The following is a 25,859-nucleotide window of genomic DNA, read 5'->3' on the forward strand; positions in this document are numbered from 1 at the left end:
TTCAAGCACGAAAAATTCATTAATCAAGGCTCTATAGTGTTGCCCATTGACTGTAACATTATGCCCGGCTTCATTTTTGAAGAAATATGGACCAGTGATTCCCTCTGCCCATAGAGCACACTAAACAGTGACTTTTTGAAAATGTAACGGCGTCTCAACAATGGCTTGTGGATTATCATTACTCCAAATGCGACAATTTTGTTTATTAATGTATTAATGTAATATAGCTTCAACGCTGAACAAAATTTTCTTGTGAAAATCGGGATCGGTGGCCATCTCGTTTAGGGCCCTTTCACCGAACGAGCGACGCGTTTGATGGTCGTTCGGCTTCAATTCTTGCACGAGTTGGATTTTGTAAGCCCGCAAACCGAGATCCTTCCGCAAAATCTTCCATAAAGTGGATGAGCACAGCTCCAATTGTTGCGCGCGATGGCGGATGGACTCATTCGGGTCTTCTTCGATACTCTGCTCCACAGCAGCAATAGCGTCTTCGGTCCGCACTGAACCGATCCATGGCTGCTCGAATTAACGACTCTGTTGGGCGATTATGTCGAATATTGGAAGCAGCGCGCGATGCGTCGCGCGAACCGAACCATTATTTTGGTAATAAATTTGCACGATTTGCAAACGTTGTTCCGGAGCAAGTCTGTTCATTATGAAATGAAACTGAGTATAAATCAAGTAACAGCTGTCAAAAAGACCAACTCCGAAAGAATTATTGCCCCATTGAAAACCACACGTCTAGTATGACCTATTTAAAAAAATTGACTTCCGGTCATAAGATAGAGCATCCCCGACTTGGTAATTCATATCTTTTCGTTTTCCAATACACATATTTTCACTCGCTTAAGAAGTCCTGGACGAATTGAAGATCGATGGTCATTTATAGGTTGGAAAAGGCATCTCCGAAAAAAAAATTTCTAACAATAGTTACGTATTTTTACCCTCAGAATCCGAACCTGTAGTAAAAACGTGTATGTCTAAATTAAAAAAATGGACTTCCGGTCAGCTTCACTCATTTCCGGTTACCGGAAGTCGGTAATTCCACCAAAAGATAGAGCATCGCCTATTTGGTAGGTCAAATTTTTGCGTTATTCAATAAAAAAACATTTCCCTTCATTTTAGAGGGGGTGAACGGGTGGTCTTGGACATCCTTTGTTGTATTATTTTAAGATGTGAGATGAAGAAAGACTATCAGTAAAAATTACTATTTTGTAATCATTTTCACCGATGGCGATATCAATGGTACTGTCAATTGCATGCAATTCTCCAAAAGTGGAGGAAGTTTTGAAAGCTATCGTATATAGTAGGGGAGCTCAAGAGGGGATTCGGGGATTTACTCGAGCGCGTCAGATTAACATATGGGGGATACCCTGCATCCTGTTGAGTACCTCTGCCAAATCTAAGCCATCTATGTAGAGCCACGCGCATAGGAGAGCTGATCAGAATAGTAAAAAAAATTGATAGGTGGATTTACTCGAGCGCGTCAGATTAAGAAATAGTGGGTTAATTACATGCTGAAAAGTGTGCATTTGAGCGTGACGCAAGGGATTGGGAGGATCGCAAACTTAAAAACGTTACCTGGACATTCTCGAGCGCGGTCAATTTTTTTTTTATTATGAAGCATACTGTTGAAGAATACCGGGAAGTATATAATCAGACGATTTTCACAAGCCGGAGTAACGAAAACCGCCAACAAAGATTGTCGTGTGCACTTGCTGTTTTTCAAAACTACTGCAGATTTTTCTACGAAATTTGTTATTTTTTTATTTGTTTGCCGTTTTCCGTTCATATTATTTGTCACAATCATATCACTGTAAGTATACCCTGCGGACCAAATGCTCGCAAATGATACTAGTTGCGAGTGAAATGAGAGTTAACCCAAACAAACTCTCACTAAAGGCTCGTGTGTTTCTCCGCTGTACATGTACATAAGTATGTGCATCTGCAAATCAAAACCTTTATCTAAATTTGAGCTGGGCGATGAAATTACATGTGTAATTAAGTGCGTCTACGATTACGATTAATTTAATCTTCTTCTTCTTTTTTGGCGCTCTAACCGCCTAAGCGATTTTGGCCGAGTTCAGCAAAGCTCGCCAGTCGTTTCTCCTCTGTGCCAACTGACGCCAATTGGAAACGCCAAGTCCTTCTCCACCTGATCTTTCCATCGCAGTGGGTGCCTCCTTCTTCCTCTGCTACCACCAGCGGGTTCCGAGTTGAATACTTTCAGAGCTAGAGCGTCGGTGTCCATTCGAACGACATGACCAAGCCAGCGGAGCCGCTGTATTTTAATTCGCTGCACTATGTCCATATCGTTGTAAAGCTCATACAGCTCATCGTTCCATCGTTTGCGGTACTCGCCGTCGCCAACGCGTAAAGGCCCGTAAATCTTCCGCAAAATCTTTCTCTCAAACACTCCAAGAGCCGCCTCATCGGATGTTGTCATTGTCCATGCTTCTGCGCCATATACCAGCACGGGCATGATGAGTGACTTATAGAGCGTGGTTTTCGTACGTCGCGAGAGGACTTTACTCCTGAATTGCCTACTCAGTCCAAAGTAGCACTTGTTGGCAAGAGTGATTCTGCGTTGGATTTCAATGCTGACATTATTATCGCTGTTAATGCTGGTTCCCAAGTAAACGAAATTCTCTACTTTCTCCAAATTGTAACTGTCAACAGTGACGTGGGTGCCAAGGCGTGAATGTGCTGACTGTTTGTTTGATGACAGGAGATACTTCGTCTTGTCCTCGTTTACCACCAGACCCATTCGCTTTGCTTCCCTATCCAACTTGGAAAAGGCAGAACAGACTTCGCGGTTTTTGTTACCGATGATGTCGATGTCATCGGCATAAGCCAGCAATTGCACGCTCTTGTAGTAAATTGTTTCTGAGCGGTTCAGTTCTGCAGCTCTTATTATCTTCTCCAACATCAGATTAAAGAAGTCACATGAAAGGGAGTTGCCCTGTCTGAAACCCCGTTTTGTGGCGAACGGCTCGGAGAGGTCTTTCCCAATTCTGACAGAGCTGGTGGTATTGCTGAACGTCATTTTACACAGCCGTATGAGTTTTGAGGGGATGCCAAATTCAGACATAGCGGCGTATAGGCAACTCCTTTTAGTGCTGCCAAAGGCGGCTTTAAAGTCGACAAATAGGTGGTGAGTGTCGATCCTTTTCTCGCGGGTCTTTTCCAAGATTTGGCGTATTGTGAATACCTGGTCTATGGTGGATTTTCCAGGTATAAAGCCACACTGATAAGGCCCAATCAGTTCATTGACGGTGGGCTTAAGTCTTTCACACAATACGCTCGATAAGACCTTGTAAACTATGCTTAGAAGGCTGATCCCGCGGTAGTTGGCGCGAATGGAGGGGTCACCTTTCTTGTGGATTGGGCACAGCACACTTAAATTCCAGTCGTCGGGCATGCGTTCATCTGACCATATTCTGCACAAGAGTTGATGCATGCACCTTATCAACTCCACGCCGCCGTACTTGAATAGCTCAGCTGGCAGGCTTTCAGCTCCAGCAGCTTTGTTGTTTTTCAGCGGCGTTATTGCTATACGTACCTCGTCATAGTCAGGCGGTGGAACGTCGACTCCGTCATCATCGACTGCGGGCTCGGGTCGTTCTTCTCCATAACTTTCCGTGCTGCTTCCATTTAGTAGGGCGGAAAAGTGTTCCCTCCATAATTTAAGTACGCTCTGGACATCAGTTACCAGGTCGCCATTATTGTTCTTACAGGAGTACGCCCCGGTCTTTAAATCTTCCGTAACTCGCCTAACTCTCTGGTAAAATTTTCGGGCATTCTTCCTGTCGGCCAGCATTTCAAGCTCCTCGCACTCACGTATTTCGGCCTCTCTCTTCTTATTGCGGCAAATACGTCTCGCTTCCCTCTTCAGATCCCTATAGCGGTCCCACATAACGCGCGTTGCGCCCGATCGCAGCGTGGCCCTGTAGGCGGCATCTTTTTTTCTGCAGCTTCCTGACACTCCTCATCGTACCAGTTGTTCTTTCGGGCTCGCTGAAATTCGACTACTTCTTCGGCGGCGGTACTTAATGAGCTTGAAATGTGGTTCCATTGCTCGCATATGTCGGTTTGTTGAAGAGTGTTCTCTGAAAGCAGGTGTGAGAGTCGAGTAGCGAAAGCGCTGGCTGTCTGTTGTGATTGCAGCTTTTCGACGTTAAGCTTTCCTTGCATATTTGGGCGCACATTTTTGCTGCACAGAGGCGGGTGCGTATCTTGGCTGCAACAAGATAGTGGTCCGAGTCGATGTTTGGGCCTCGGAGTGTGCGTACGTCTAAAACACTGGAAGCGTGCCTTACGTCTATCACAACATGATCGATTTGGGTTCTCGTTAATTTAATCCCAGTTTCAAAATAGTTTGAATTAGGATTGAAATAATCGTAAATGGAAGGAGTTTAAGATTAAAATTATATTCAGAAAAATTAGTATCACATGATGTAACTTTTAGCTCAACAAATATCAGTTAAAAATTACTTCTTTAACTTATGTATGTGAATTTTACTAATTTCTTAGCTAAAATCGCTAGACATAAGTATTTGTATGTAAGAAAAACACGTATTTTTTCCGATAATTTTGAATTCGGCAACCTTAAGTTTACTTATACATGAAAAATGTCAAACTCCGCTCCGTTCTTGGTCACTATTTTTATAGTATCTTAGTATAGTATCACGCAATCATGGGCGATCAAAACACTCGTGGTGTTACAGGAAATATAACCTTTGAAACTTTACTAACTAATACCTTGTTTATACCGAGACATAAAGCTCTTTGATCCAGTTCGCTGTGATTCAAAGCGGATGCATAAACTAAATTTCAATACTCTCTGAATTTCATAAGTGATTGACTCGAATTTGATTTCAAACGGTTTTTTATTTCTCAAATCGGTTAGACAACAGGTATAAGTACATCACTCATTCGACGCGAAGTGAAAATAGGCTGGTTTTCTTTATACAGCCCATTTTAAATTTTAATTATTATTAAAATTAATTTGAATTATTGTTCGCTTCCATTTCGGTCAATCGCGCAAATCAATTATTAAAAAAATATCGAAATAAAACAACAAATTTTGTATACTTTTGAATACGGTTTCAGAGAGTGCGCTGTAATGACACAGGTATAAACGCTTGAATGAAATATGTGTTAAGTCAAATTGGTTTTTTTTTTAACGCGATTCTTGCGTGTGTATAAACAAGGTATAAATTTTGTGATTCACGAGGAGTGGAAATGGTTTTTGTGTGTTTTGTGGATCAAATTCTTGTCAAAAAACTCGTTGGACTATTCTAGGGGACTCAGGTATAATACCTTGTAAATTCTATAATAACACACTTTTCACTTAATATGTAAAAAAAGATATTGTAAATTACTTCTTTTAAAGATGGGAAAAATGTAGAAGAAATTGACGACCAAGTCGAACCGGACTTGCTGTATGAAAATAGTTGAACGGATAAAATAATAAGTGTTTACACTAATATATGTTTGGTTGACTGTGCATCTCAGAAACGAAATAATTTGTTTAAACCGTCAGATTAAGAAAACCCCTCTAGATAATCGTCAGATTATGGAACTACGACCAGGGAATCGAGATGAACCTTCTGTATGAAAATCTGACGCGCTCGAGTAAATCCAAATGGCGATTTTTTTTTGCATCTTCAAGAAGACGCCACGAGCTTTCGTCACATCTGAATCGTCAGATTATTTAATGGGAGGTTCATTCGGGCCCATTTAACATCCCTTGTGAATATCTGACGCGCTCGAGTAAATTTTTTTGTCATCAATTTTTGACCCTTCCGTACCCATCATTTTTCCATTTGTCTAAAACGCTAGCATTATGAGCTTTTATGCTTCCGTTGTCATAGCAGCTTTTTTTTATAAGGAAGAGTTTTGTAAAACATTTTAAGATCAAAGGTGTGGAAATGGATACAAAGCACATCAACACGGTCAAAAACATGAGAGAATTCGTTATAAACTGTAGAATAGCTAGAGTTCAAAAGGGGATTTTCGCTAACTGACTTTGCAGTTGGAATATTATATGCAAATATTTTCACCAATTTTTGACCGTGAAGCAAGTGGATCTTTCGCTAGCGTATACATAGTTGGGATAGGTGTAGACCAGTGATTCCCAAAGTGGTCAAGGTGGACCCCAGGGGCCCACGGGAGACTCGACGAGTGTCTACCTTGGCGTTAAAAAATATGGGGGTCAACGAAATGTAAGTGGGGGTCCACGAGAATGTATCTGGGTTCGATAGTAAAGAACCAAAATGGTTGCTTGATAGCCTCTTTATTTAACTTTAATTTTTTTGAGTGGCCTTGACGCACTACTGCACTTACCGTCACTTTGTATCTTCATACGTGAGGAAGCCTTAAAGGCCACCTGCAGACTAAAAAGAAACGGATGTTGGTATAACACTGTTGAGGCGAGGCGGAAATTGCTGACGGCAGAGATTTGAGCACTTGTGTCGATAATGTTGAGTTCGCTGAGGGGGCATGCTGGTTTAATTCCAGCACTGAGCCCGAACTCACACACTGACTCTGGGCCAGGATATGGGATCTCTTTCGAAGTTAATGGGGATAAACTTCACTTTTCTCTTACGGAAGAGTTTCCAGCTGAAGTAATTGCAATCCTCAAACCCATAGACTACATGGTGGAAAAAAAGTGGAGGGGAAGAAGTTTACGTGTCTGCAATGACAGCCAAGATACACTTAAGGCATTGGCCAGCCCTCTATCTAAGTAATTCCAAACTAGATCGAAAATGCAAGTCCCGACTAAATTATGTTGGCAAACATAACCAGCTCGCTTTACTCTGAGTGCCAGGTCACTCGGGAGTGCCTGGCAATGAGACATCTGACCATTTGGCCACAGTTAGCTTAGACAAGGCATTCCTCCATCCGCAACCGGTTGTAGCACTCCCCACTTCGACCATCGAAGCCACCATCAGAAACTGGGTGAAAACTTCGCTCAGCAATGACTTGAGAGTCATAGAGGGGATGCAGGTGGGCAAAAGTCGTGTTGCCAGCCAGGATTAAAATTTTCATCGTTCTACGAGAAAAGCAAGGTTGGGAACCCCTCGTGTAGACGCAGTTAGTCCTAGACATTTTCGTAAGAACTTGTTTTGTAGGGTGAATATTTTTTTTTTGGTGGATGACTTTGCATAGTTTGTTGTGGTTGTGCTACAGTACACAATATTTTATCTCACTAACTATTTCTAGATGTTTAAACTTTTTGAAGGCGAAGACCAGATTTAATGTTAGTAAGGTATTTACCAAAGCTTTATGTTGTTGCCTGACGCTTCAGTGACCATGGAGAAATTATTTTTGACTGTTGAGGAACTGTTTATGTTTCTCCAAGAATTTTTAAATTGCTTACTTGCGTTAAGGTTGTACCGTTTAGCTGAATATAATGTATCTTTACGAAATCAATAATTGGAATTTTCATTCGTACTGTCATCAGTTAACTTTAAAAAGGAAATTTAAAGCAATTCTCCTTTGTACTGTCATTAGGTATGTAACTTGATAATGGAAATTGCGCATCATTATTACATAGGTACATCCCAAGCTAATAAAGGCGAGGTAAAAAGAATTTGTATTCAAGATTTTTGATTTTGCTTAACCCTTCGGAAGGCTACGGCATTCAGTAGAGGACTTTCCTTTGTCTATGTCTGAGTCGAAAGCTTTCAGGATTGCTTTCAAATGTGGATTTTAAAGTGGTCCGAAATTTTAGTTTAGTTAAATAGCTTTAGTTAATAAGCTTTGAAACTTTTTTTGAATTTGGTCACTTTTCTGGTGATTTTGGTAAAAAATAAAAAAATGTTTCAACACTGAACACATGTAAGTAAAATATAGTTACCTAAAAGTATACACTACGTTGCTTATGCATTTAATAGGCTTTTCGGTCTTTTTCTGACAGTCAGTTACGGCAACTTATTCATATTATAGTCGCCCTTTTAGCCGCAAGGTGGATCTCAAAGGTTGACAAAATAAACATTTGAATAATTTGTGTTTATACTGAACATATTATAAGCATTTATTTTTTTAATTTTTATCCGTCATAATCAACAGTGGTGCTAGTACATTCTACACATTAGGGGTATTCTCCAAATCTTGCAAAGCCATTGCACGTAGCACGGATTGCATGGATTGCATAACTTGCAAACACACAACAAAATACATGGGAAACAACATTTCCTATCGCTGCAAAATATGCAACGTCGAAACCCATGTATATATTTTGCAAAATAGCATAGCAGGATAAGTGCGAACCTGTGCTAGTTGTTTTGTTGTTGAAATTGCTACATATTTCTCTCATTCCTCTCATCTCGCTCACTTCATTTTTTTTGCAGTCTCTTGTTATTGTATTTGCTACATAATTTCGCTGCTTGCTATCCATGCATGCTACCACTTTGCAATGGAGTGCTCTCGTACTCGTGCAAGCCTTCGAGAATACCCCTATTGTGATATATGTTTGCAATGTTTTCTGCAAACATTTTTGTTACAATGAATACAACAAATTTTTGTTTTGTTATTCCTGGTACATAGTTATTCCTCGTTTCGATTGCTGTTGCGTTTCTGGCTCGCTTCTATATAAGTTTAAAAACATCATTTTTTTCTGAAACCTAAGAAAATTAATATTATAATAGTTACAGTAATGTTTACGCAAAGTATACTTTTTAAATTACACATGACAAAATACAAAATAACAATTCAGATTTAGACCCTTATCACTAACTCATTTTTTCAACTATCTTAAAAAAGTTTCGAATTACTTTCAAGGTTTTTTTGGGACACCGGAAGGCGTGATGCGGAAATTCATATGTGAGACACCAACTGTCAAATGCAAATATCAAATGAACGATATAACGCAGCAAGAACCGTCTAACTGTGAACCATGCCGCATCTCAAAACTTACAAAAGCACTAAATGGCAGTGGCCGGTTACCACAATTAGTATTTGAAAACCACAAATTAAAATGTTTGCGGCTAATTTGCCGCGGCGCGCCCTCCGAATGGTTAAATATATTAATATTTTTAGAGAATTTATTTTATTTCTTTTCTTTTGGAAAGTGAAGTAAAATCAAGTGACGAAGTTATTAGTCTTTCAAATTGCCGAAACTAAACTTTTTTGATAGGCAGGCGAGTTGAAAACAGGATTACCTACTCTGTTGGTTGGTTTTTTTATAAGGGCGAGGCTGACTGACTTCTTGTTCATCAGTACGTTTTTTAAGTACAAAGTTCTATGGCCTTCTAGTTAAATTTTTATTAATGTTAGAATCTTTATCTACAGTCTCATTTGATGTATTGCTTAACAGTGGAATATTGTCTTCCTCGAATATGCTAAACCTATTTGTAATTGTAAGTGTCCAAAACTTCTTTACGTGACCTCTTTTTAACCGTCATCCATTTCCATCTCTTATTTTATTTCATCTCTTTTTCCTACAACGAACATTTATCTTTTGCCATGTGCCCATTTTTACTAGATAGAATACATACAACAGTTTTACCACATTTTAAGCACCTACTTTTAGATTTGCAGGCTAGCATTGTACGCCCTAGTCGCCCACACTTAGTACATTGCCTTAGTGGAGGTATATAAAAGTCAACATTCAGCTTTGAATAGTCAAAAATTACTTATTTCGTATTTCATTTCCAGCAAAACCTCATAGGTAGGAATTAATTCATTACTTATGGGGTCTTTGCGTGTAAAACGCCTAACTGACTTTATCGGAATATTTGATTTCGCTTCTATAAAATATTCATTTCCTTAATGACAGCGTAAATTTCAAGGCATGCCATAAGAACAAACGATCTTAGGCCTCTCTTAGTAAGCCTGTCTTCTAATATACTTAAAGTTATTTACAGAGCAAGTGTTTTTAAATGTGATTATATAATGCCCTACCAAGGTATGTATAAAGTCGTAAGTCTATGATTCTCAAATCTCCTATCTGGCCGTACAATGTCAGTCCTGTTGTTTTATCACTTTTCAAAATTGGCGGTTACAAAGTAGTTTTTGACACAATTTACTTTACCTGATTCTCGTTTGGTTTTGCTGGTTCTAACGGGACCTCGAGAGTTTCGCACTCTAACATCCCTAACCTCACATTCCATGTCTGTGAAAGTCTCACTAGCAGGGGTTGGTTTTTAGGTTTTTTTTTGAGTTCTATGAGCGCACCGCCCGTGGGCAGTTCATAAAATCCAATAACCTTTCTAGTAACAATTCTAGCTTTTTTCATAACTCTACATAACTCTAGACGCGTTAGCCTGTGCCGCCGCCGACCTATTAGTCCGCGACGCCACTTTGGCTTTAAATTTTGTGATTGCCAATAGTGGCAGCTTTTTTTCTATTTTTAAACGACACCTCGGAAAAAATCTTTCAATTAATCTAGAATACCACAATTTTGTAGCCAAGAAAGGCTCACATGCAATCGAAAAATGCTTAACCCAATATATTAATTGTTTTTCTTTTTATTAATACGCGACGAGAAAGAAGAATTACAAAATTTGGTTAGAACACCAAACATTTAAGCACCCGCTGCACGCGGTCCACACAAAAAGACTTTTTTTCACTTTAGATACACAAAAAACGTGGGTCCTGTACGGGCACTAGAAAAAAACACGAATTTATTTCCGCGACGATTCACTCGCTGCCAGAATCCGGTAGTGAAAGTTTGCCTTCAGTTAGTTGCATATGTGTTTCTGTGAAGCTTGTGTAATTTTATTTTTTAAAAGCTTAGGTTTATTTTTCTCTTTTTACTTGCAGGTTGTAAAATTAAAGCTCTTCGTGCAAAAACAAATACGTACATCAAGACACCTGTGCGCGGGGAAGAGCCTGTTTTTGTGGTGACAGGTCGTAAAGAAGATGTAGCCAAAGCTAAGCGCGAGATACTGTCTGCGGCAGAACATTTCAGTTTGATCCGTGCAACTCGAAAGCCATCCGTTGATAGTAATTTAAGCGCTACGGTTAACAGTAGTATTGATGGCAGCAATTGTAATGCAAATAGTTTCGGAAAGGCGCCGCCTGGCCCACCATCTATACCGGGACAGATGACTATACAAGTACGAGTACCATATCGGGTGGTTGGGTTGGTAGTAGGCCCTAAAGGAGCAACCATTAAGCACATTCAACATCAGACTCAAACCTATATTGTTACACCTTCCCGTGAGAAAGAACCGATATTTGAAGTAACTGGCTTACCGGACAACGTACAGTCTGCACGTAAACAAATCGAAGCCCATATTGCGCTACGTACCGGTCATATGCCTCCTACCGGTAGTAACTCTAACGCTTTAGCTGCTCCAATAAGCTCTTCAAATGAATCACTGGCTGTACATAGCCTAAATGTTTTAAGTCAGATCTTAAACGATCCCTCTATAGATTCTGATTTACTTGTTTCACTTTATAAAGCTGACACACTGAGATCTGCATTTGATTACGCTGATGAAAATTGTGAACTTAGTGCTAATAAAGCAGGAAATATGAAAGGTTTTGATGCACAGGATAATAATAAGCTAAATTTTAAAATGGGCTGCCAGGATAGCGCTTCTGTTGAGAAACAGTCATATATGGCTCTACTGCATTCTGAAAACCCTCAGTTGCGAGATATGCGCAACACATCACATCAAACTAACGAATTCGTGAATTGTTTGAGCAACAGTTGTAATAATCTCAAACAAATAAAAAGTGATCAAGAGTCTGACTTACTTACTGACGTAGACCATATTCATCACGTGCAGCAGAAACAACCTTTATATCCATCATCACAGCCAATACTTAGTTTAAGCCATCAGCTGCAACCAGTATCCTCGTTATCATCACTTCCCCCTTTACAAAATCATGCACCATTTGTTGGTAACGTAGGATCGTATACGCAAACATTGAATTTTGTTAACAATGCTGCAACCGTAAGTTACAAATCTCAAAATACTACAGCGGCAATTAATAACACAAGTACAGGTGCTTTGCCAATTCTACGAAATGGTACTCATACCAGCAATGGCATGGCACGGTCTTGTTCATCCGCTTCCTCGACTGCGTCATCAAAAAGCGCCAACAACAGTGGTGGGAGTGGTAGTAGCAGTCGGCCAGAACTCAGTAACATTTGGAAAAATTTAGGCGACTCTCTTGATGTAGATGAAGGGATCGGTGATTCGCCCAACATTTGGACTTTGCCTACGCCATTGATACCATTGACAGGATCTCATTGTTCGCCATCGACTTCAATTAGTCCGACTGACTCACTTTTGGGTGAAATATCCGCACCACATACTTCTCATCAAAACAACGTTGGCATTAGCAATTTAATAAATGAATCTCATGAACCGATTAGTAAGAAAAAATTATTGCAACAAAACCATACAAAAAATGGCGATGCAGTTCAAGCGCTTGTTAATAGCTCCGCAATCCAACGGCGTGATTGTTTGGTATGTAATAGCAAAGAAATAACTGCTGTATTGGTGCCATGTGGCCATAATATGTTTTGTATGGAATGCGCTAATCGCATTTGCGAATTAGGCGATGCAGTTTGCCCCGTTTGCAGTTTAAACGTCTATCATGCTATGCGCATATTAGCATAAAAAATTGCGCGAATTAAAAAAGTAAGTAATTGACATATTTATTAAAGTAATTTAATAGTTAAATGTGACTCCTTTTACGAATTGCAAGAAAAACAGTCACGCGAATTATATACAAATAAACATTTACGTAAATTTTTATCTTTAAAAAACAATAAAGTGGCATACGTACATACCTACCAATAACCAAAAATATTTTGAATAATGTCCTGAATAGCTACTGTTTAGATATAAAAAAAAAAACTAAAATTTTGTCCGATACTGTTTTTAGGCTGATTATAACCGTTTTTAAATCTTTTGGCGGAAGTGAGAGTCAAAGAAGATATTGAAGATCAAAATTTCAAATCGGGGAAAACTTAATACTTTGATGCATTGTCATTTTTTTAAGCATCCTCTTATGGAAAAATTTCCTAAGCGAAAAAATATGATTTTTTATTTAATTATTCATTTAATATTAATTTAGATCAACAAAGTTGCTTAAGGCATGTTTACATCATTGTAATTTATGGCTCATTCGTAAATTATAGGCAAACCATGCTGAAATCAAGTTATTCCGCCTTGTAAAATCTGCCGATAGGTTGAAATGAGATAGTTTATAATAATAAATCAACCAAATAAAGGAAAAATCGACTTGATCACAACTAAGTAATTTATGCTGTATTATGAACATAGTTTTAGACGAAAGAAAACTCTATGGTATGGTGAATCCATTACATCCTTAAAAATGTATACACAAAGGTGAGCGATAGAATAGTTCTGCTTTGACGAGATTTCAGGTTAATTAGCGTCGCCAAAATTCAAAAGCGAAGATTTTTTTTATTTTCCTAACATAATAATAGGTAGACCATGGGAATGGACTTACAGTTTTATTTTTATGAGAAGCTGTTTTTCATGGCAGAAATACATTCGGAGACTTTTCTTTTATTTTTTATGCTTTTCGGAAACGGCTCGATCCCAGGCCCTGCGGAATGGTAATTCGCACTTCTAACCACTACACCACAGTGGCCTATAAGCGCAACTTGCGTAATTAGTAGCCTCCGCATAGTGTGATAATTACACCTCTAATGAAGGCAAAAACTGTCGACAGTATGTGTTTGGAACGAATTTCCGTCATCCCTTGTCGAATTGAGTTTCGAGATAAACCGGTTTCGCCGTTATGCCTTCTTAGATTTGTGGTGACTAATATTTAGGTTAATTTTTATGGTTTGTCTTTGCGGGAAGGTGGAGATCAGTCACCCTCTGTATCCTATTCAGTGTTGCCAGTTTGCGGGCTTTCGCCCTTTTTTCGGGATTTTATGACTAAAAAGGGCGAATGGGATTTTCTGTCGAAAAACGGGATTTTTTGCATACCATACCAAGCAAGAAAATTTAGTAATTGAAAAACAAGAAAAAGCGGCTCTCTGTGGTAAATTAACGTCATTCATATGAACCCTATCAGCGGAACTTCATTCACTTTAAATTTGAAATAGCAAATTTATGAGTTATACAGAAAGTAGTTTGGGATAAATAAAGTGATAGAAGTTAGAAAAACGTGTGGGGAGCTCGAGAAATTATGTATTTTTAAAACATTAGAAAAATTTCCAACCATTTATTCTTTTTTCAAATGTTTTGAGTTTCTAGATTCTAAAAAGTATTTTGAGTGATTCTATTCTTTGATAATGCAAATAGGAAAACTTGTCCATGGTAAACGTTTGGGAGGTAGTCGTTAACAAAGCGGCAGTAAACAGTTCACTGGTTACTGGCATCAAAACGAAAAAGAGGAATAGATTAAGCGAAAAAGCATTAAATATATGTAGTCAAATCTAATTTACTTAACAAAAAATTTAATTGTGCGACTTAGGGCCAGTTTTTCATAATTTAAACATAATTTAAACGCCCGAGCTGGCTGGTTTAAACTAAGATTAGCAAATGAAATGTCAGCCAACTGATCAATTTAAACGCGAAAGCGAATGAAAAGGCTGTTGTATAAATTATTTTTGTCCTTAGAAATTTACAAATTGAGAAAATAAAATATGTAGGTATATTAAGGCGTGTCAAATTGTATGGGAGATTTTTTCGACTATGTGCATACTGCATATACATGCATGTAATCCTAGTCAACTTTACCGAAGAAACCATGGCTCTAAAACCATGGCGAAAATAGGGTTTCTTAACACTTTGCTGTAGTGTCGTAAAGAATTGCTTAAATTTTTTACAAAACACGCTGTAGAAGTTTCTTGGTATCAGGAATCGCATTTCTGCACTTCTCTATTTCTTAAAACTTCCACCAGAGGGCACAACAGTAAAAATTTTCACATTTTCTTCTAAACCTATGTATTTTCGCAGTATGGCAAATTCCTAATTGATCTTTGACGCATGATTTCCTCGTTGCTTGGAATTACAAGTAGATTCCTCCTTTGCTATGCGCGCATAGTCAAAAAAATTGGCCCGCCCTAATGTATATAAATCCTTTGTAATATTGCATATCTATGTATGCACATACTTGTGTTTTTCATTCGAAAGCATTTTAAGTATAATATATACATACAGCGCGGGATTTCTGTAATAACTTTAGTACAAAACGGGATTTAGGTTGTATTTAGGCGGGATTTTATTAACCCAGTTGCTGGCAACACTGATCCTATTAGAAGTTCGAATAGTTAAATGCAGAAATATTTTAGATGACGAAACAGAAATTGTGTTTGTTGTACGGAGTGTAAAATAATAAGTGTCGCACAGGTTGTCTTGAAAAATAAGGAGGTCCTATATAGATCTTGCGAAAAAGTATTTTATTGTTAATTATGCTCATATTTAAATTTTATTGATTAGTTTTGCCAGCAGTGTAAACTTTCGGAGATAAGTCTTTTTCAGGTAAATTTTTTCGTAGACTGCATAAAAAAAGAAAAAAAGAGAAAAGCTATAGTCACCAGTTTTGAGTCTGTTCGATTGCTAAGTATCCTTATGCTGGACCCAAAGTGGAGGAAAGGTTACAGAAGATATGGAATAAATTAACCGACGAAGACTTGCCGTGCCGCTTGCGGTTTTGTCCCAAAGTGATTACCGCTCGTAAACCCAAATAAAGGTTAAAATTTAAAAACTAATTAATAAAATTAAAGTAAAATCTGTTGAAAATTAACAGTAAAATACTTTTTTCGCAAAAAATTACCCTTTCATTTATCAAAAAAACCTGTGCGACAGTTATTATTTTACACCCTGTATATCAAACGAAAAGCAAATTGTTTCTGGAGAAATTATTTATAGCCAAAACGCAAGTTAGGCAAAACAAAGCCATTTAAAGATTTATTCATTTATAAATCTGTTTTTGCAGTTTTCTTTTATAAAAAGCGTGTCTTTATCAAAGGCTTTCAAATCACCAGGCAAGGTTTATAAATCAGAGGAAAGTATTTTATCTGCCTTTAGTTGTTGTAATTGTAACGAAAATTTTAACTTTTACCTGTGCTATTTGTTTTGTTGTTTTGTTTTTCACTTTCGCCAAAAAATTTAGTGCAAGTCAGCTCGAGAAACTATCGATCCTCCTTTTTAGTTTTTAGTTGCTAAACAGTTGGCACTGTAAACCTTTTTATATCAAACTATTTTGTACACGAAGCTGTAATGGAAAGTTATTAACACATTAAAAGTTATACATTCATTAGTGTGTATAAATTTTTATACTATTGAATCAATATAGAAAATTAAAGTATTCGTTTTAAAGTTATCTAACAATTTCTTGATGAAACTTAATACAAGTAAAGATATATATTTATTTTTTTAAATTATATTTTTATATATAGATTACTGAAAAAAAAAAAAAAAACTGTTCAACTAAGGTTAAGACTTAAAAGTCATTCGAGAGCATTGTATGAAAAATAATATATATTCTTCCTAGAGCTAATATATATTAATGCAAGCAATTCAGCAACAAATTTTTCGATCAAGAAATTATACCTTTTGTACGACAAGTAATAATGCGAACCTAGAAATAATTTAGGTAAATATAATTATAAAAAAAAGTTATTTTTTAGGTATATAAATAAGTGTAGTTGAATTCATGGTGTGCACAAGTTTACATATACAATATATAATTGAAAGCAAAGTATTGAGACAAATACTTAAATTTTTATAATGTACTTATGTTGAAACTCATTCCTTTACAGCAGTTATAAATTAAAAATATACTGGGATCCGCCATTTGCATTAAGGAATAGTTATAACAATAAAATAGGAATGTTTAATTTTTACTACTTTCGTAAAAAAGAATGTTTCTTAAATAAAAAAGGATCTCTAACATATTAGAATGTAAGGAATAGCAATGAATATTTCATGTTAATTATTTTTAACAGCTTCTATGGTGAAGCTACAAAAAATTACATATTTATTTTGGGTTTGTTAAAAATTTACCTAATGCTATAAGAAATTTATTTTGGTTAGCAGTATAATTAGATATACACAAATGTGTATAAATATGCTATGTATCAGCGTACATATAAAAAATACATATATACATATAAGGCTGCCATGATTAAGGCATTGTGTTCAAAGTTCGATTGCACAAACTTAAAATAAGGTCGATTATGCAGTGTTGAGTTTTCCAAAAATTTTGTACTGAAATGTAGATCAACAAGCCGATACCTTGGAAGCTTTGGAACAAATACGCAAACTTGCATAAATTTAATTTTTTATAAAATGCTTTATAAGTTCACTCGTTGTTCTATCTCACTGAAAAAAAATTATATCTTCAATGTATTGTAATATTTCAGTGTGGTTACTTTAATCAAAATTTGTTACAACAGCCTTATTTCTGAAATCATACGTGGAGCGTACAAAATTATTTCATTTCATTTCATGACGATTACGTTACGTTTAATTTTCAATCAAATTACGAAAAAATATGTATAAGTTATAAACATTTTCGATTTCTGGCGCATACTAAAAAAATTATACCATTCCATAACTGCCAAGATTACGTGGGCAGTTTTCGTAGGTTATAGTTGAACAGCCAACACACGCTGTTGATAGGGCAAGTCAAGGCTTTTAAACTTTCGCCATATCTTTATGCCTTGATTGTATACTTTACTTCTTTAGATAAAAAAGATTTCAGTTCATATAAATTCGAATTGAGAAATTTTTAGATTTAATAAGAATATATTAGTTTCAAATTCTAGTCAATACTGATATATATAACGAGGATATTTATATATACATGTATATATAACTAAATCGAATTTCAATTCAAATTGGATTGGAGCGATGAAAACAGCTAATCTTATTTTATATTGTAAAATCATAGTTCATGTGTAATATGACTGTGCATATGCATATGATATTGCAATCTTTAACATAAAATACATATGTTCAGCAGTTAAATACTTACTTCAACTTAAAACGATTAAAATAAGTAATTTTCTATCTTCTTGCAATACGGCTAATTCTTAACTTACTTTTTTAAAACTTGTAATACAACTCGACGCAATTAATAGGAAAGCACGTGAATAATTTCCGATAAATATTATTTATAATTAACTTAAATACTAAACTCCTTCGATTCATTTATGTTTTTGTCGATAATGCCACATATAGCGTGTTTGGTAAGAGCAAGTGGGTCATAGATAATAGAAATTTACCGTAACTGTAAGAGGTATTCCTGCACTAACGCGCAGAAAATTTTCATTTCCTTTAAATCGCAAATTGGTCAGTAAATATAAATACCCAACACGTAAAGGGTTGGGTGCGTTCAGAAATGCATCAAGCCAAAGCATCAGTCTCTTTTACTTCTAAACTATAATGGATGGAAATGCCTTATTCATGCAACTAAGTTCCAATTAGGCATTTAACCCTGGTTGCGCATATTGCACATTTCCCTCTATTATAGGTTAGAAATAATTACGTCTAATGCTTGATGCATTTTTGAACACACCCGTTACTAGAGGTTAAGGGACATAGTTGCCATAGTTGCTCCTTTACAAGGGAAAATAAACAATAATTAACGCATTTACCTGCTGAACAATTTGTTATTCGAAATTAGGGAGGTTTAAGAATTCCTCCTTATTCTATACAAGTTTGGTGAGAAGTGCGAACACAGCGGTTAAGTCTCCTCGATAGCAGGCCCGGATATTAACACCGAAATTGGTTAATTGCTTCTTCTTCTTCATTCTTAGCACAGAGAATTCGTTAGTATATCATCATCGTGGGAGATGATGCGATCACAATAGCACAATGGCCTATTATTTCAATTTCAATTTCACGGAATAATACCTGGTGCTCTCTTCAGCTGTCCGAAAAGCCAGCAAAGAGTGACAGAACACGGAACGGCATTCGGATTTCACTACTTTGGATGCTATTGCCTTCAAGTCGTGGCTTAGAGGCTTTTCCGGCTGCAATAGTGCTGTTTAGTAGGAGTTAAGCTGCCTTATAGAATAAATTTCGGGTTAGAAGCTGCTGCATTCGTCTGGCAGAAGAAAAGACTGGCTAACCCACCCGCAGGTCCTCCATGTAGAGACCGGCGCCGATTCCTTGCTGCATTTTTGAACCAACACTGTAGTTGCATACACCATCATCTGCCACTTATAGGTCTACATCGCATTATTCTCTCTGGTCGGACATCGTATAAGTTTCCTTAAATTGGGTCAGGTCAACTTTGTTTCCATTAAGGCGACTTCTATTTTTTTTACTCAGTATTGTCGAGTGCTCGATTGCGTTGGTTTCCACGTGTTGGCTTGAAGTCTGTGAGCTCAATCATGACCGCTACTCGCTGCTCCCGTTATGCAGAGCACACCAACTTGCACACTAAACAAATGTTAAAAATGTATATGTAATTGAAATATCTTTGTATTTGTAAGTCGGAAGGTTGATTAATTGTGGATCTTGTTAATCGAACTCACTATACCTAGTTGGAAGTCAATATATTTTGAAGGGTTGATGCGTAATTGCAGTTTCTGTTCGAATATTGCTAGTTTTAAATCTAGAACTCTATACCAAGATTCCAGCGATTTTAACGTTTTAAATTTTCGAAATTGTTTTCATGACTTATTCAGGTCTTAAGATTTTCTTAAAGATTGATCTACATATGTAAGACCAGCGAGATCTATTATTGGCTGTGGGAAGTAAAGCAGTCCACCGCAGTCTTCGTTTTCAGTATAACCAAAAAGAATCCAATTTCCAAGTGGCACATATAAACTAAAATACTAACCTTTAATCAGTGCTATCACGGAATCCATCGTACAAAATCTGCCAATTCGAATGCCTGCTACGAATACGAAAAAATTGCTATCATTGAATCCGAGTGAACTCGAAAATATCGTTGCCAGCTTCAAATTCCGATTCGAAATCAGCGAGTGCAAAGGAAACAATAGACATTTATGTATGCCATTTTATTCACGCTGCCCCAGCAGGCGCAATGGCCGAGTGAGCAAAGCACCAGACTGCCAATTGAAAGATTGAGTTCTAGTCCGAGTAGTCGGGCAGCGGAACTTTTTTTCTTTTTTTTATTTAATTTGTTGTTCTTTTTTTAATTTGTTTTTAGTTTAGATTTTATTTTTTTAAAGAGAAACCAATTTTTTTTAAATTAATTTTTAGTTTTCTTTCCTAATAAATTGATAAACTCTTATTTCCTCGCTTCATAAAAAATATTAGTGCGATTCATAAAACGTAAAAGTGGCATTTTTGGCGAAATGGCACTGTTGCGAAGAAAGTTGTATGAACGACTTATCGCAACTCCGGATTGAAAATGTAGAATCAGCCTTAACTGATATACTTTTTCTTGAAGTATTTGAAGAAAATAAAATAACGTGTGTTTCGCTCAAATACTATGTCAATGTCGCAATTTTGTCGCAAGAAAGTTTCCATACAAAAGGAACCAGCTGTGTCACAAAGTGGCAAATTTTGGACATTTGCAACGACTTTGCGAGGCTTCATGAATCCCACTATTAATTCATTAAATAGTGTCTAGCTGATGAATGAATGTATGAAAATTAACACCCCTATGACTTTTGCACTTATACATTTTTTTTGCTGGAAAAAGATTTTGGAGGAGATTAAAACACAAACTAATAAGTTCTTTAATTCATGAGAAAACAAAAATAACAGCTCATTAAAATCAATAGTATTCGAACCCAAAAAAATATTCACACCCTACATTCAATATTTCGTATGGCCGCCTTTGACTGCCATTACGGCTGCACATCTCATTGGCATCGATTATACGAGTTTGTTTGTTACACTCGGACTGATATTTTCCCATTCCTCTTTGATAATTTCTTGAAGGATTCTACATGGCAACCCGTTTTTTTAATTATAGACCATAGGTGCTCTATCGGGTTAAGGTCTAGGGATTGAGCAGGCCAGTCCAAAACCCTTATTTGACTGTCTGCAAACCATTTTAATTTTAATTTTAATTTATTTTGCAAAATTTTTAAGTATGCATCCTTGTTCATGATTCCTTCTATAAACTCCAGTTCTCCACATCCATTGTAAACCATGCTGCCCCACACCATAAATTTTCCTGAGAGAAATAAAAAGTATAAGATCAAACTGTGTATTATTAAGTCACAGAATAGTTGTACCTCCGCCGTGTTTTACCGTAGGTCGCAAGCATTCCTTTTTCTAGCGTTTTCCTGACCTTCTTCAGGCTCTTATCAAACCATCTGAACCACCAAAAAGCACAAACTTTGTCTCATTCGACCAAATTATACGCGTCCAGTCTTCCGCAGACCAGTTCAACCTTTGCTGAGCCCAATGTAGCCTACGCTTTTCGTTCAGTATTAAAATGGAAGGCTTTTTTACAGAATTTTTTCAACAAAATCCGGCGGCTTTAATCCGATTTCGTACAGTTTGACACGAGAGCTCGACATTAAACGAGTTTTCGATATTTGCAACCAGTTTAGGTACTGATAAACGCCGATTTTTTCACTTCCCTTAAAATATGTGCATCGATACGGGCGGTGGTATTTTTCTTGTGCCCTCTTCCACTAATATTTGCGATCTTTTTCGTAGTTCTATATTTTCTTAGTATTGACACCACTTTATTTTTATTTTTCATAAGGGCTTTACCAATTTTTTTTATAGCCGTGCCCTTTTTTTATGTAACTGTACTATTTTTTCACTAATACCGATAGAAAGCTCGCTAGTTTTCTTCATTCTGACCACTCGCCTCAACAAACTCAACTAAACTGAATCTTTTTCACTTAAGAATACGTGCTGAAACATGAAATAAAAAGTCCCGTTGCAATATCAAAGCGAGAACCGTTAATTGAGCAAAGGGTGTGAGTAACTTTTTAGCGGCTAATTTGCATTTTGCCAAACATAAACTCACCGGCAAAAGGGTAGTATCATTTTAATTAAAACTAAAATTTACTAAATATAATACTATTTTCAGACAGGCAGTTAATCGAGCAATTATCCAAGCTTTCTCAGTTAATGCACTAATTATGATCGATTTGCCATACAAAATTTCAATTCTTAATTGCTCGATTGGTAATTAATTTAATGTTTAATCGAGTCAAACCCCCAATGCAACTCTGTTAGCTAAGTTCGTTTTCTTAGTTTTGGTGTGTTCAGTGACGAATGACAATCAGCTGTTTGACATAAATAAATTATTTTCTTTTTGTGATTCGAAAACAGCAAAACACAAAAAACAATTCCACAGCGCTTACAATGCAGGATAATCTGGATGGTGAGTAAATATACAAAAAAGTGGTTATGTGCAAATTTAGTAATAATCTCATAAGTGTTTTATTTCGATTAGGTAAAAAATTGAAAAGGAAGAGGCTGGCTTGGGCTGCCGATGGCGAAGTGGCCATTCTCGACTTGTGGGCAGAGCGTGTTGCTGATCTCCGCAGCGCACGGAAGAATGGCCACATCTACGCGGAGATGGCGAAGGATTGGCAAAGTTGGGCCATAGCTACAGCGCCCGGGACGTACAAGTAAAGTTGGCAAACTTTACGCAGCGGTACCGGTAAGAAAAAATAAAGTAATATTAAAAAAAACTAATAATGAAATTGTTTATAGGAAAGAGAAATTGGGAATGGGACATTCTGGGGGATCACCCTCAACATGGCCTTTTTACGGAAGGGTTCACGAGATTATCGGTGGCTTTAAGGCCAACATATATAGTGAGCTGACACTCGAAAGCATCGGCGGTACGTATACCATTGGGATTTTATTGAAAATGTGAATGTGCTTTTATAAAAACTTCCATTTAAAAGCGAATCGCAATAAATTTCCTGCAGATGTCGTTAATTTGAGACCTAACAGTTGCTTTAAGGGCTGGTTTAAGTGCGAACATACAACAATACTCCGCACGAGCACGGAAACACTATTGAACCAAACCTCTATATCTCTATGTTATTCGACGCGCTGAATGCGAATCTGAAAAGTCAACACAATTCTTCTGAATTTGGCCTTGAGATGACCTCGGGCCTGACGTGATGGAAGCTAACAGATTCGTATTCAGTGCGTCGAATAACATAGGGATATAGAGGTTTGGTTCCATATGCAGAAACTTTTTTTTTGGAAACCTGTGTAATTAATAAAAAAATGTTAATATTTTGCCCGGAAAAGAAAATGTTTAGTATAACGTGGATGAAGATTCATAGGTGGAAGTCACATTCCCTACGGAATCGTTAAACTCACTTTATTTCAATGGAGTTGCACCTGATGAATTTGGATTAAAAGTTCGAACATTTGCGATGTTAATCTGTAGTCTGTATATGTACATACTTACATAAAAAATATATCAGTTTTTTTAGGAAAAAAAAAAAAAATTTATTTTTTAGACGAAGCACCCCGATTTTCGGGGATTATTACTTGTTTTATTTATATAATTGTTTGGCGTTTTCTTTCAACCGCTGCCCTCACCGTCGCCACCGTTGCCATCGCCATCATCGCCAATGCCAAATACCTCAGCTTCTGCGATCGAACCTAAACGAAAAAAAGGAATGGGTAATTTGCAAAAGAAAGTGCTTGACAAATTTGAAGAGCTATCATCTGAAATAAGTCGTCACATACAAAGGAATGAAGAAAGTGAAAAACAATGGATGAGGATAGAACAAGAGAAGGCGGATACACTAAAGGAAATAGCTTCTGACAATAAAGAACTTAAAAATGGCATATTAACATTTTTAAATAGAAATAAATAAAATTTAAAGATAGATTAAGTAAAAATACAGTCAAAGACAAAAGCTTAAATACAGAGAATTTTTGCAAATGTAGGTCAAAATTAATATTTTAATTTTTTCCGCTAACTTTTCATGACAATATAGTTCATACTACCACAAAAAAACTTAAAAATACAATGTCTACACTTTGTGCAAAACTCAGGAAAATTTTACAAATTTGCAACTTTGTAATCAGATTTTTTAGAAAAATTCTAAGTATGCAGTTTTATAGCCCACTCAATTTTAGTACATATAACGAAGTGCGAGTTTGAAGTTACTAAAAATTCCCTTTGTTTTTTGGCATTTTTTTTTGCGGACGGTGTAATTTTTTTCGCCCATACAAAAAAATATAACAAAGGGATTTTTTAGTAACTTCAAACTCGCACTTCGTTATATGTACTAAAATTGAATGGGCTATAAAACTGCATACTTAGAATTTTTTTAAAAAATCTGATTACAAAGTTGCAAATTTATTAAATTTTCCTGAGTTTTGCACAAAGTTTAGAAATTTTATTGTTAAGTTTTTTGTGGTAGTATGAACTATATTGTCATGAAGTCAGCGAAAAAAATCAAAATAAAAATTTGGACTACATTGCGAAAAATTCTCTGTATTTAAACTTTTATCTTTGACTAAATTAAAAGATAAAATAATAAAAAAATTACTCACTGAAATAATTACATAGTCCTTGTCGTATTTCTTCAGCCGAGGGTTCATTGTCTACAATCACTACCGTTTGTTCCGGATTTTCGCGATTTCTGCTCACCTCTCTCTCTCTGCAATCTCTCCATCCACATATCATTGATGGTGTCGTTTATTTCATTTAAGAAATTATGTAGAACGCAGCAGGCTCTAATAATAATCGGTGCCTTTCCAATTCGGTTGTCTATACCTTTTCCAACGCGACGGAATCGTCCTTTCAAGTGGCCAAAGGCATTCTCAACCACTCGCCTACATTTTGAGAGCTTATAATTAAAAAGATTTTGCGGTTCAGTCAAGGCCATGGAAAAGGCGTATGGGTTCATCAAGGAGGTGGAAAATCGGAACGCAGAATCTCCTATTAAACATACAGGCATTTGTACTGCACCTATTTCTTTCTGAGTGGTCGTCAGTGATTCATCCTCCATTACTTCCTCCATTAGTGATGCATTGTATATCTGTGAATCATTGCATCGTCCTGGGGCGCCAATGTTCACATATAAGAAACGGTATCTGTAAATCATATATGCTTATTATTATAAAATAACAGGATGAATGTGGTGTTACCTGTAATCCACTACAGCTAGTAGAACAATGGAATACCATTCTTTGTAGTTGTGGTAATCGCTTGCATCGGATGGATTCGGCTTAACTTCAATGTGACACCAATCTGAATATGTATAGATGTAACTATATGCATATATTTTTGTTTTTATGTAAACTAGTTGAATTTTCTGTTTTCTTACCAATTGCTCCTAGGCACTGTGGAAAGCCTAGCCGGTGGAAACCATCAATACAGTCATTTAAAGTTTCCGGAGTCGGTGGTAACTTTTTTATATATTGCGCTGACATAGCTTGCCAGACTTCTTCGCAGAACTCCCACAAAATTGTGCACACAGTCGAGACTCCAACACCTAAAAGCTCCGACACCACTCTGTATTCCCCAGATGATCCCAGTGTAAATAAAGCGATCGCAATACGTTTTTGCAATGGAATCGCGTTGCGCCAGTTTGTGTCAGCTTTGTGCAAATTTTTGAGAAAGCCACAGATAGTGTCAAAACTGGTGCAGTTCATGCGGAAGTGCCTCTTAAAGAAGTGGTCGTCGTTGCAATTGCAATTAACCTCCCAGAAAGAAGATAGCCGATTCTATAATAAATAAAGTGTCATCTATAAAAGGAAAGTAACTGATTTGTTATAATTTCATTTACCAACTTCCAGATGGATCTCTGAGTAGCGTTCCTCTGTAATAATCCGCAAAGTAGTAATTGCTGCCTTCGCAAATGTTGCAAAATTATTTTGCTGTTTTCTTTTTTTATATAAAGCTAGTGCACTGTCGTAATTAGCTTGCACTGACTGCAAAAGTTGCAAATTAGCAGTATACGCCACGGAAAGTTCGCTTAAACATGAATTGTTCTCCATTTTACCAAATTTACAAATTTATTATAAATAACA

The 25,859-nt window shown here is 36.7% G+C and overlaps 1 protein-coding gene across 1 annotated transcript in view; it reads left to right on the top strand.

The window, feature by feature from the left end:
• The window catches only part of LOC118745443, a 329,715-nt gene that overhangs the window by 79,265 nt on the left and 224,591 nt on the right, over nucleotides 1–25,859 (top strand). Inside the window, exon 4 of the mRNA XM_036478896.1 lies at nucleotides 10,771–12,605. Within this exon, the coding sequence (XP_036334789.1) occupies nucleotides 10,771–12,584 (1,814 nt within the window). The 3' untranslated portion in view covers nucleotides 12,585–12,605. The remainder of the gene's footprint in view (nucleotides 1–10,770; nucleotides 12,606–25,859) is intronic.

Source organism: Rhagoletis pomonella, unplaced genomic scaffold, assembly GCF_013731165.1.
Source record: "Rhagoletis pomonella isolate Grant_MI unplaced genomic scaffold, Rhpom_1.0 Rhpom_scaffold_00009, whole genome shotgun sequence".
NCBI classification, from domain to species: Eukaryota; Metazoa; Arthropoda; class Insecta; order Diptera; family Tephritidae; genus Rhagoletis; species Rhagoletis pomonella.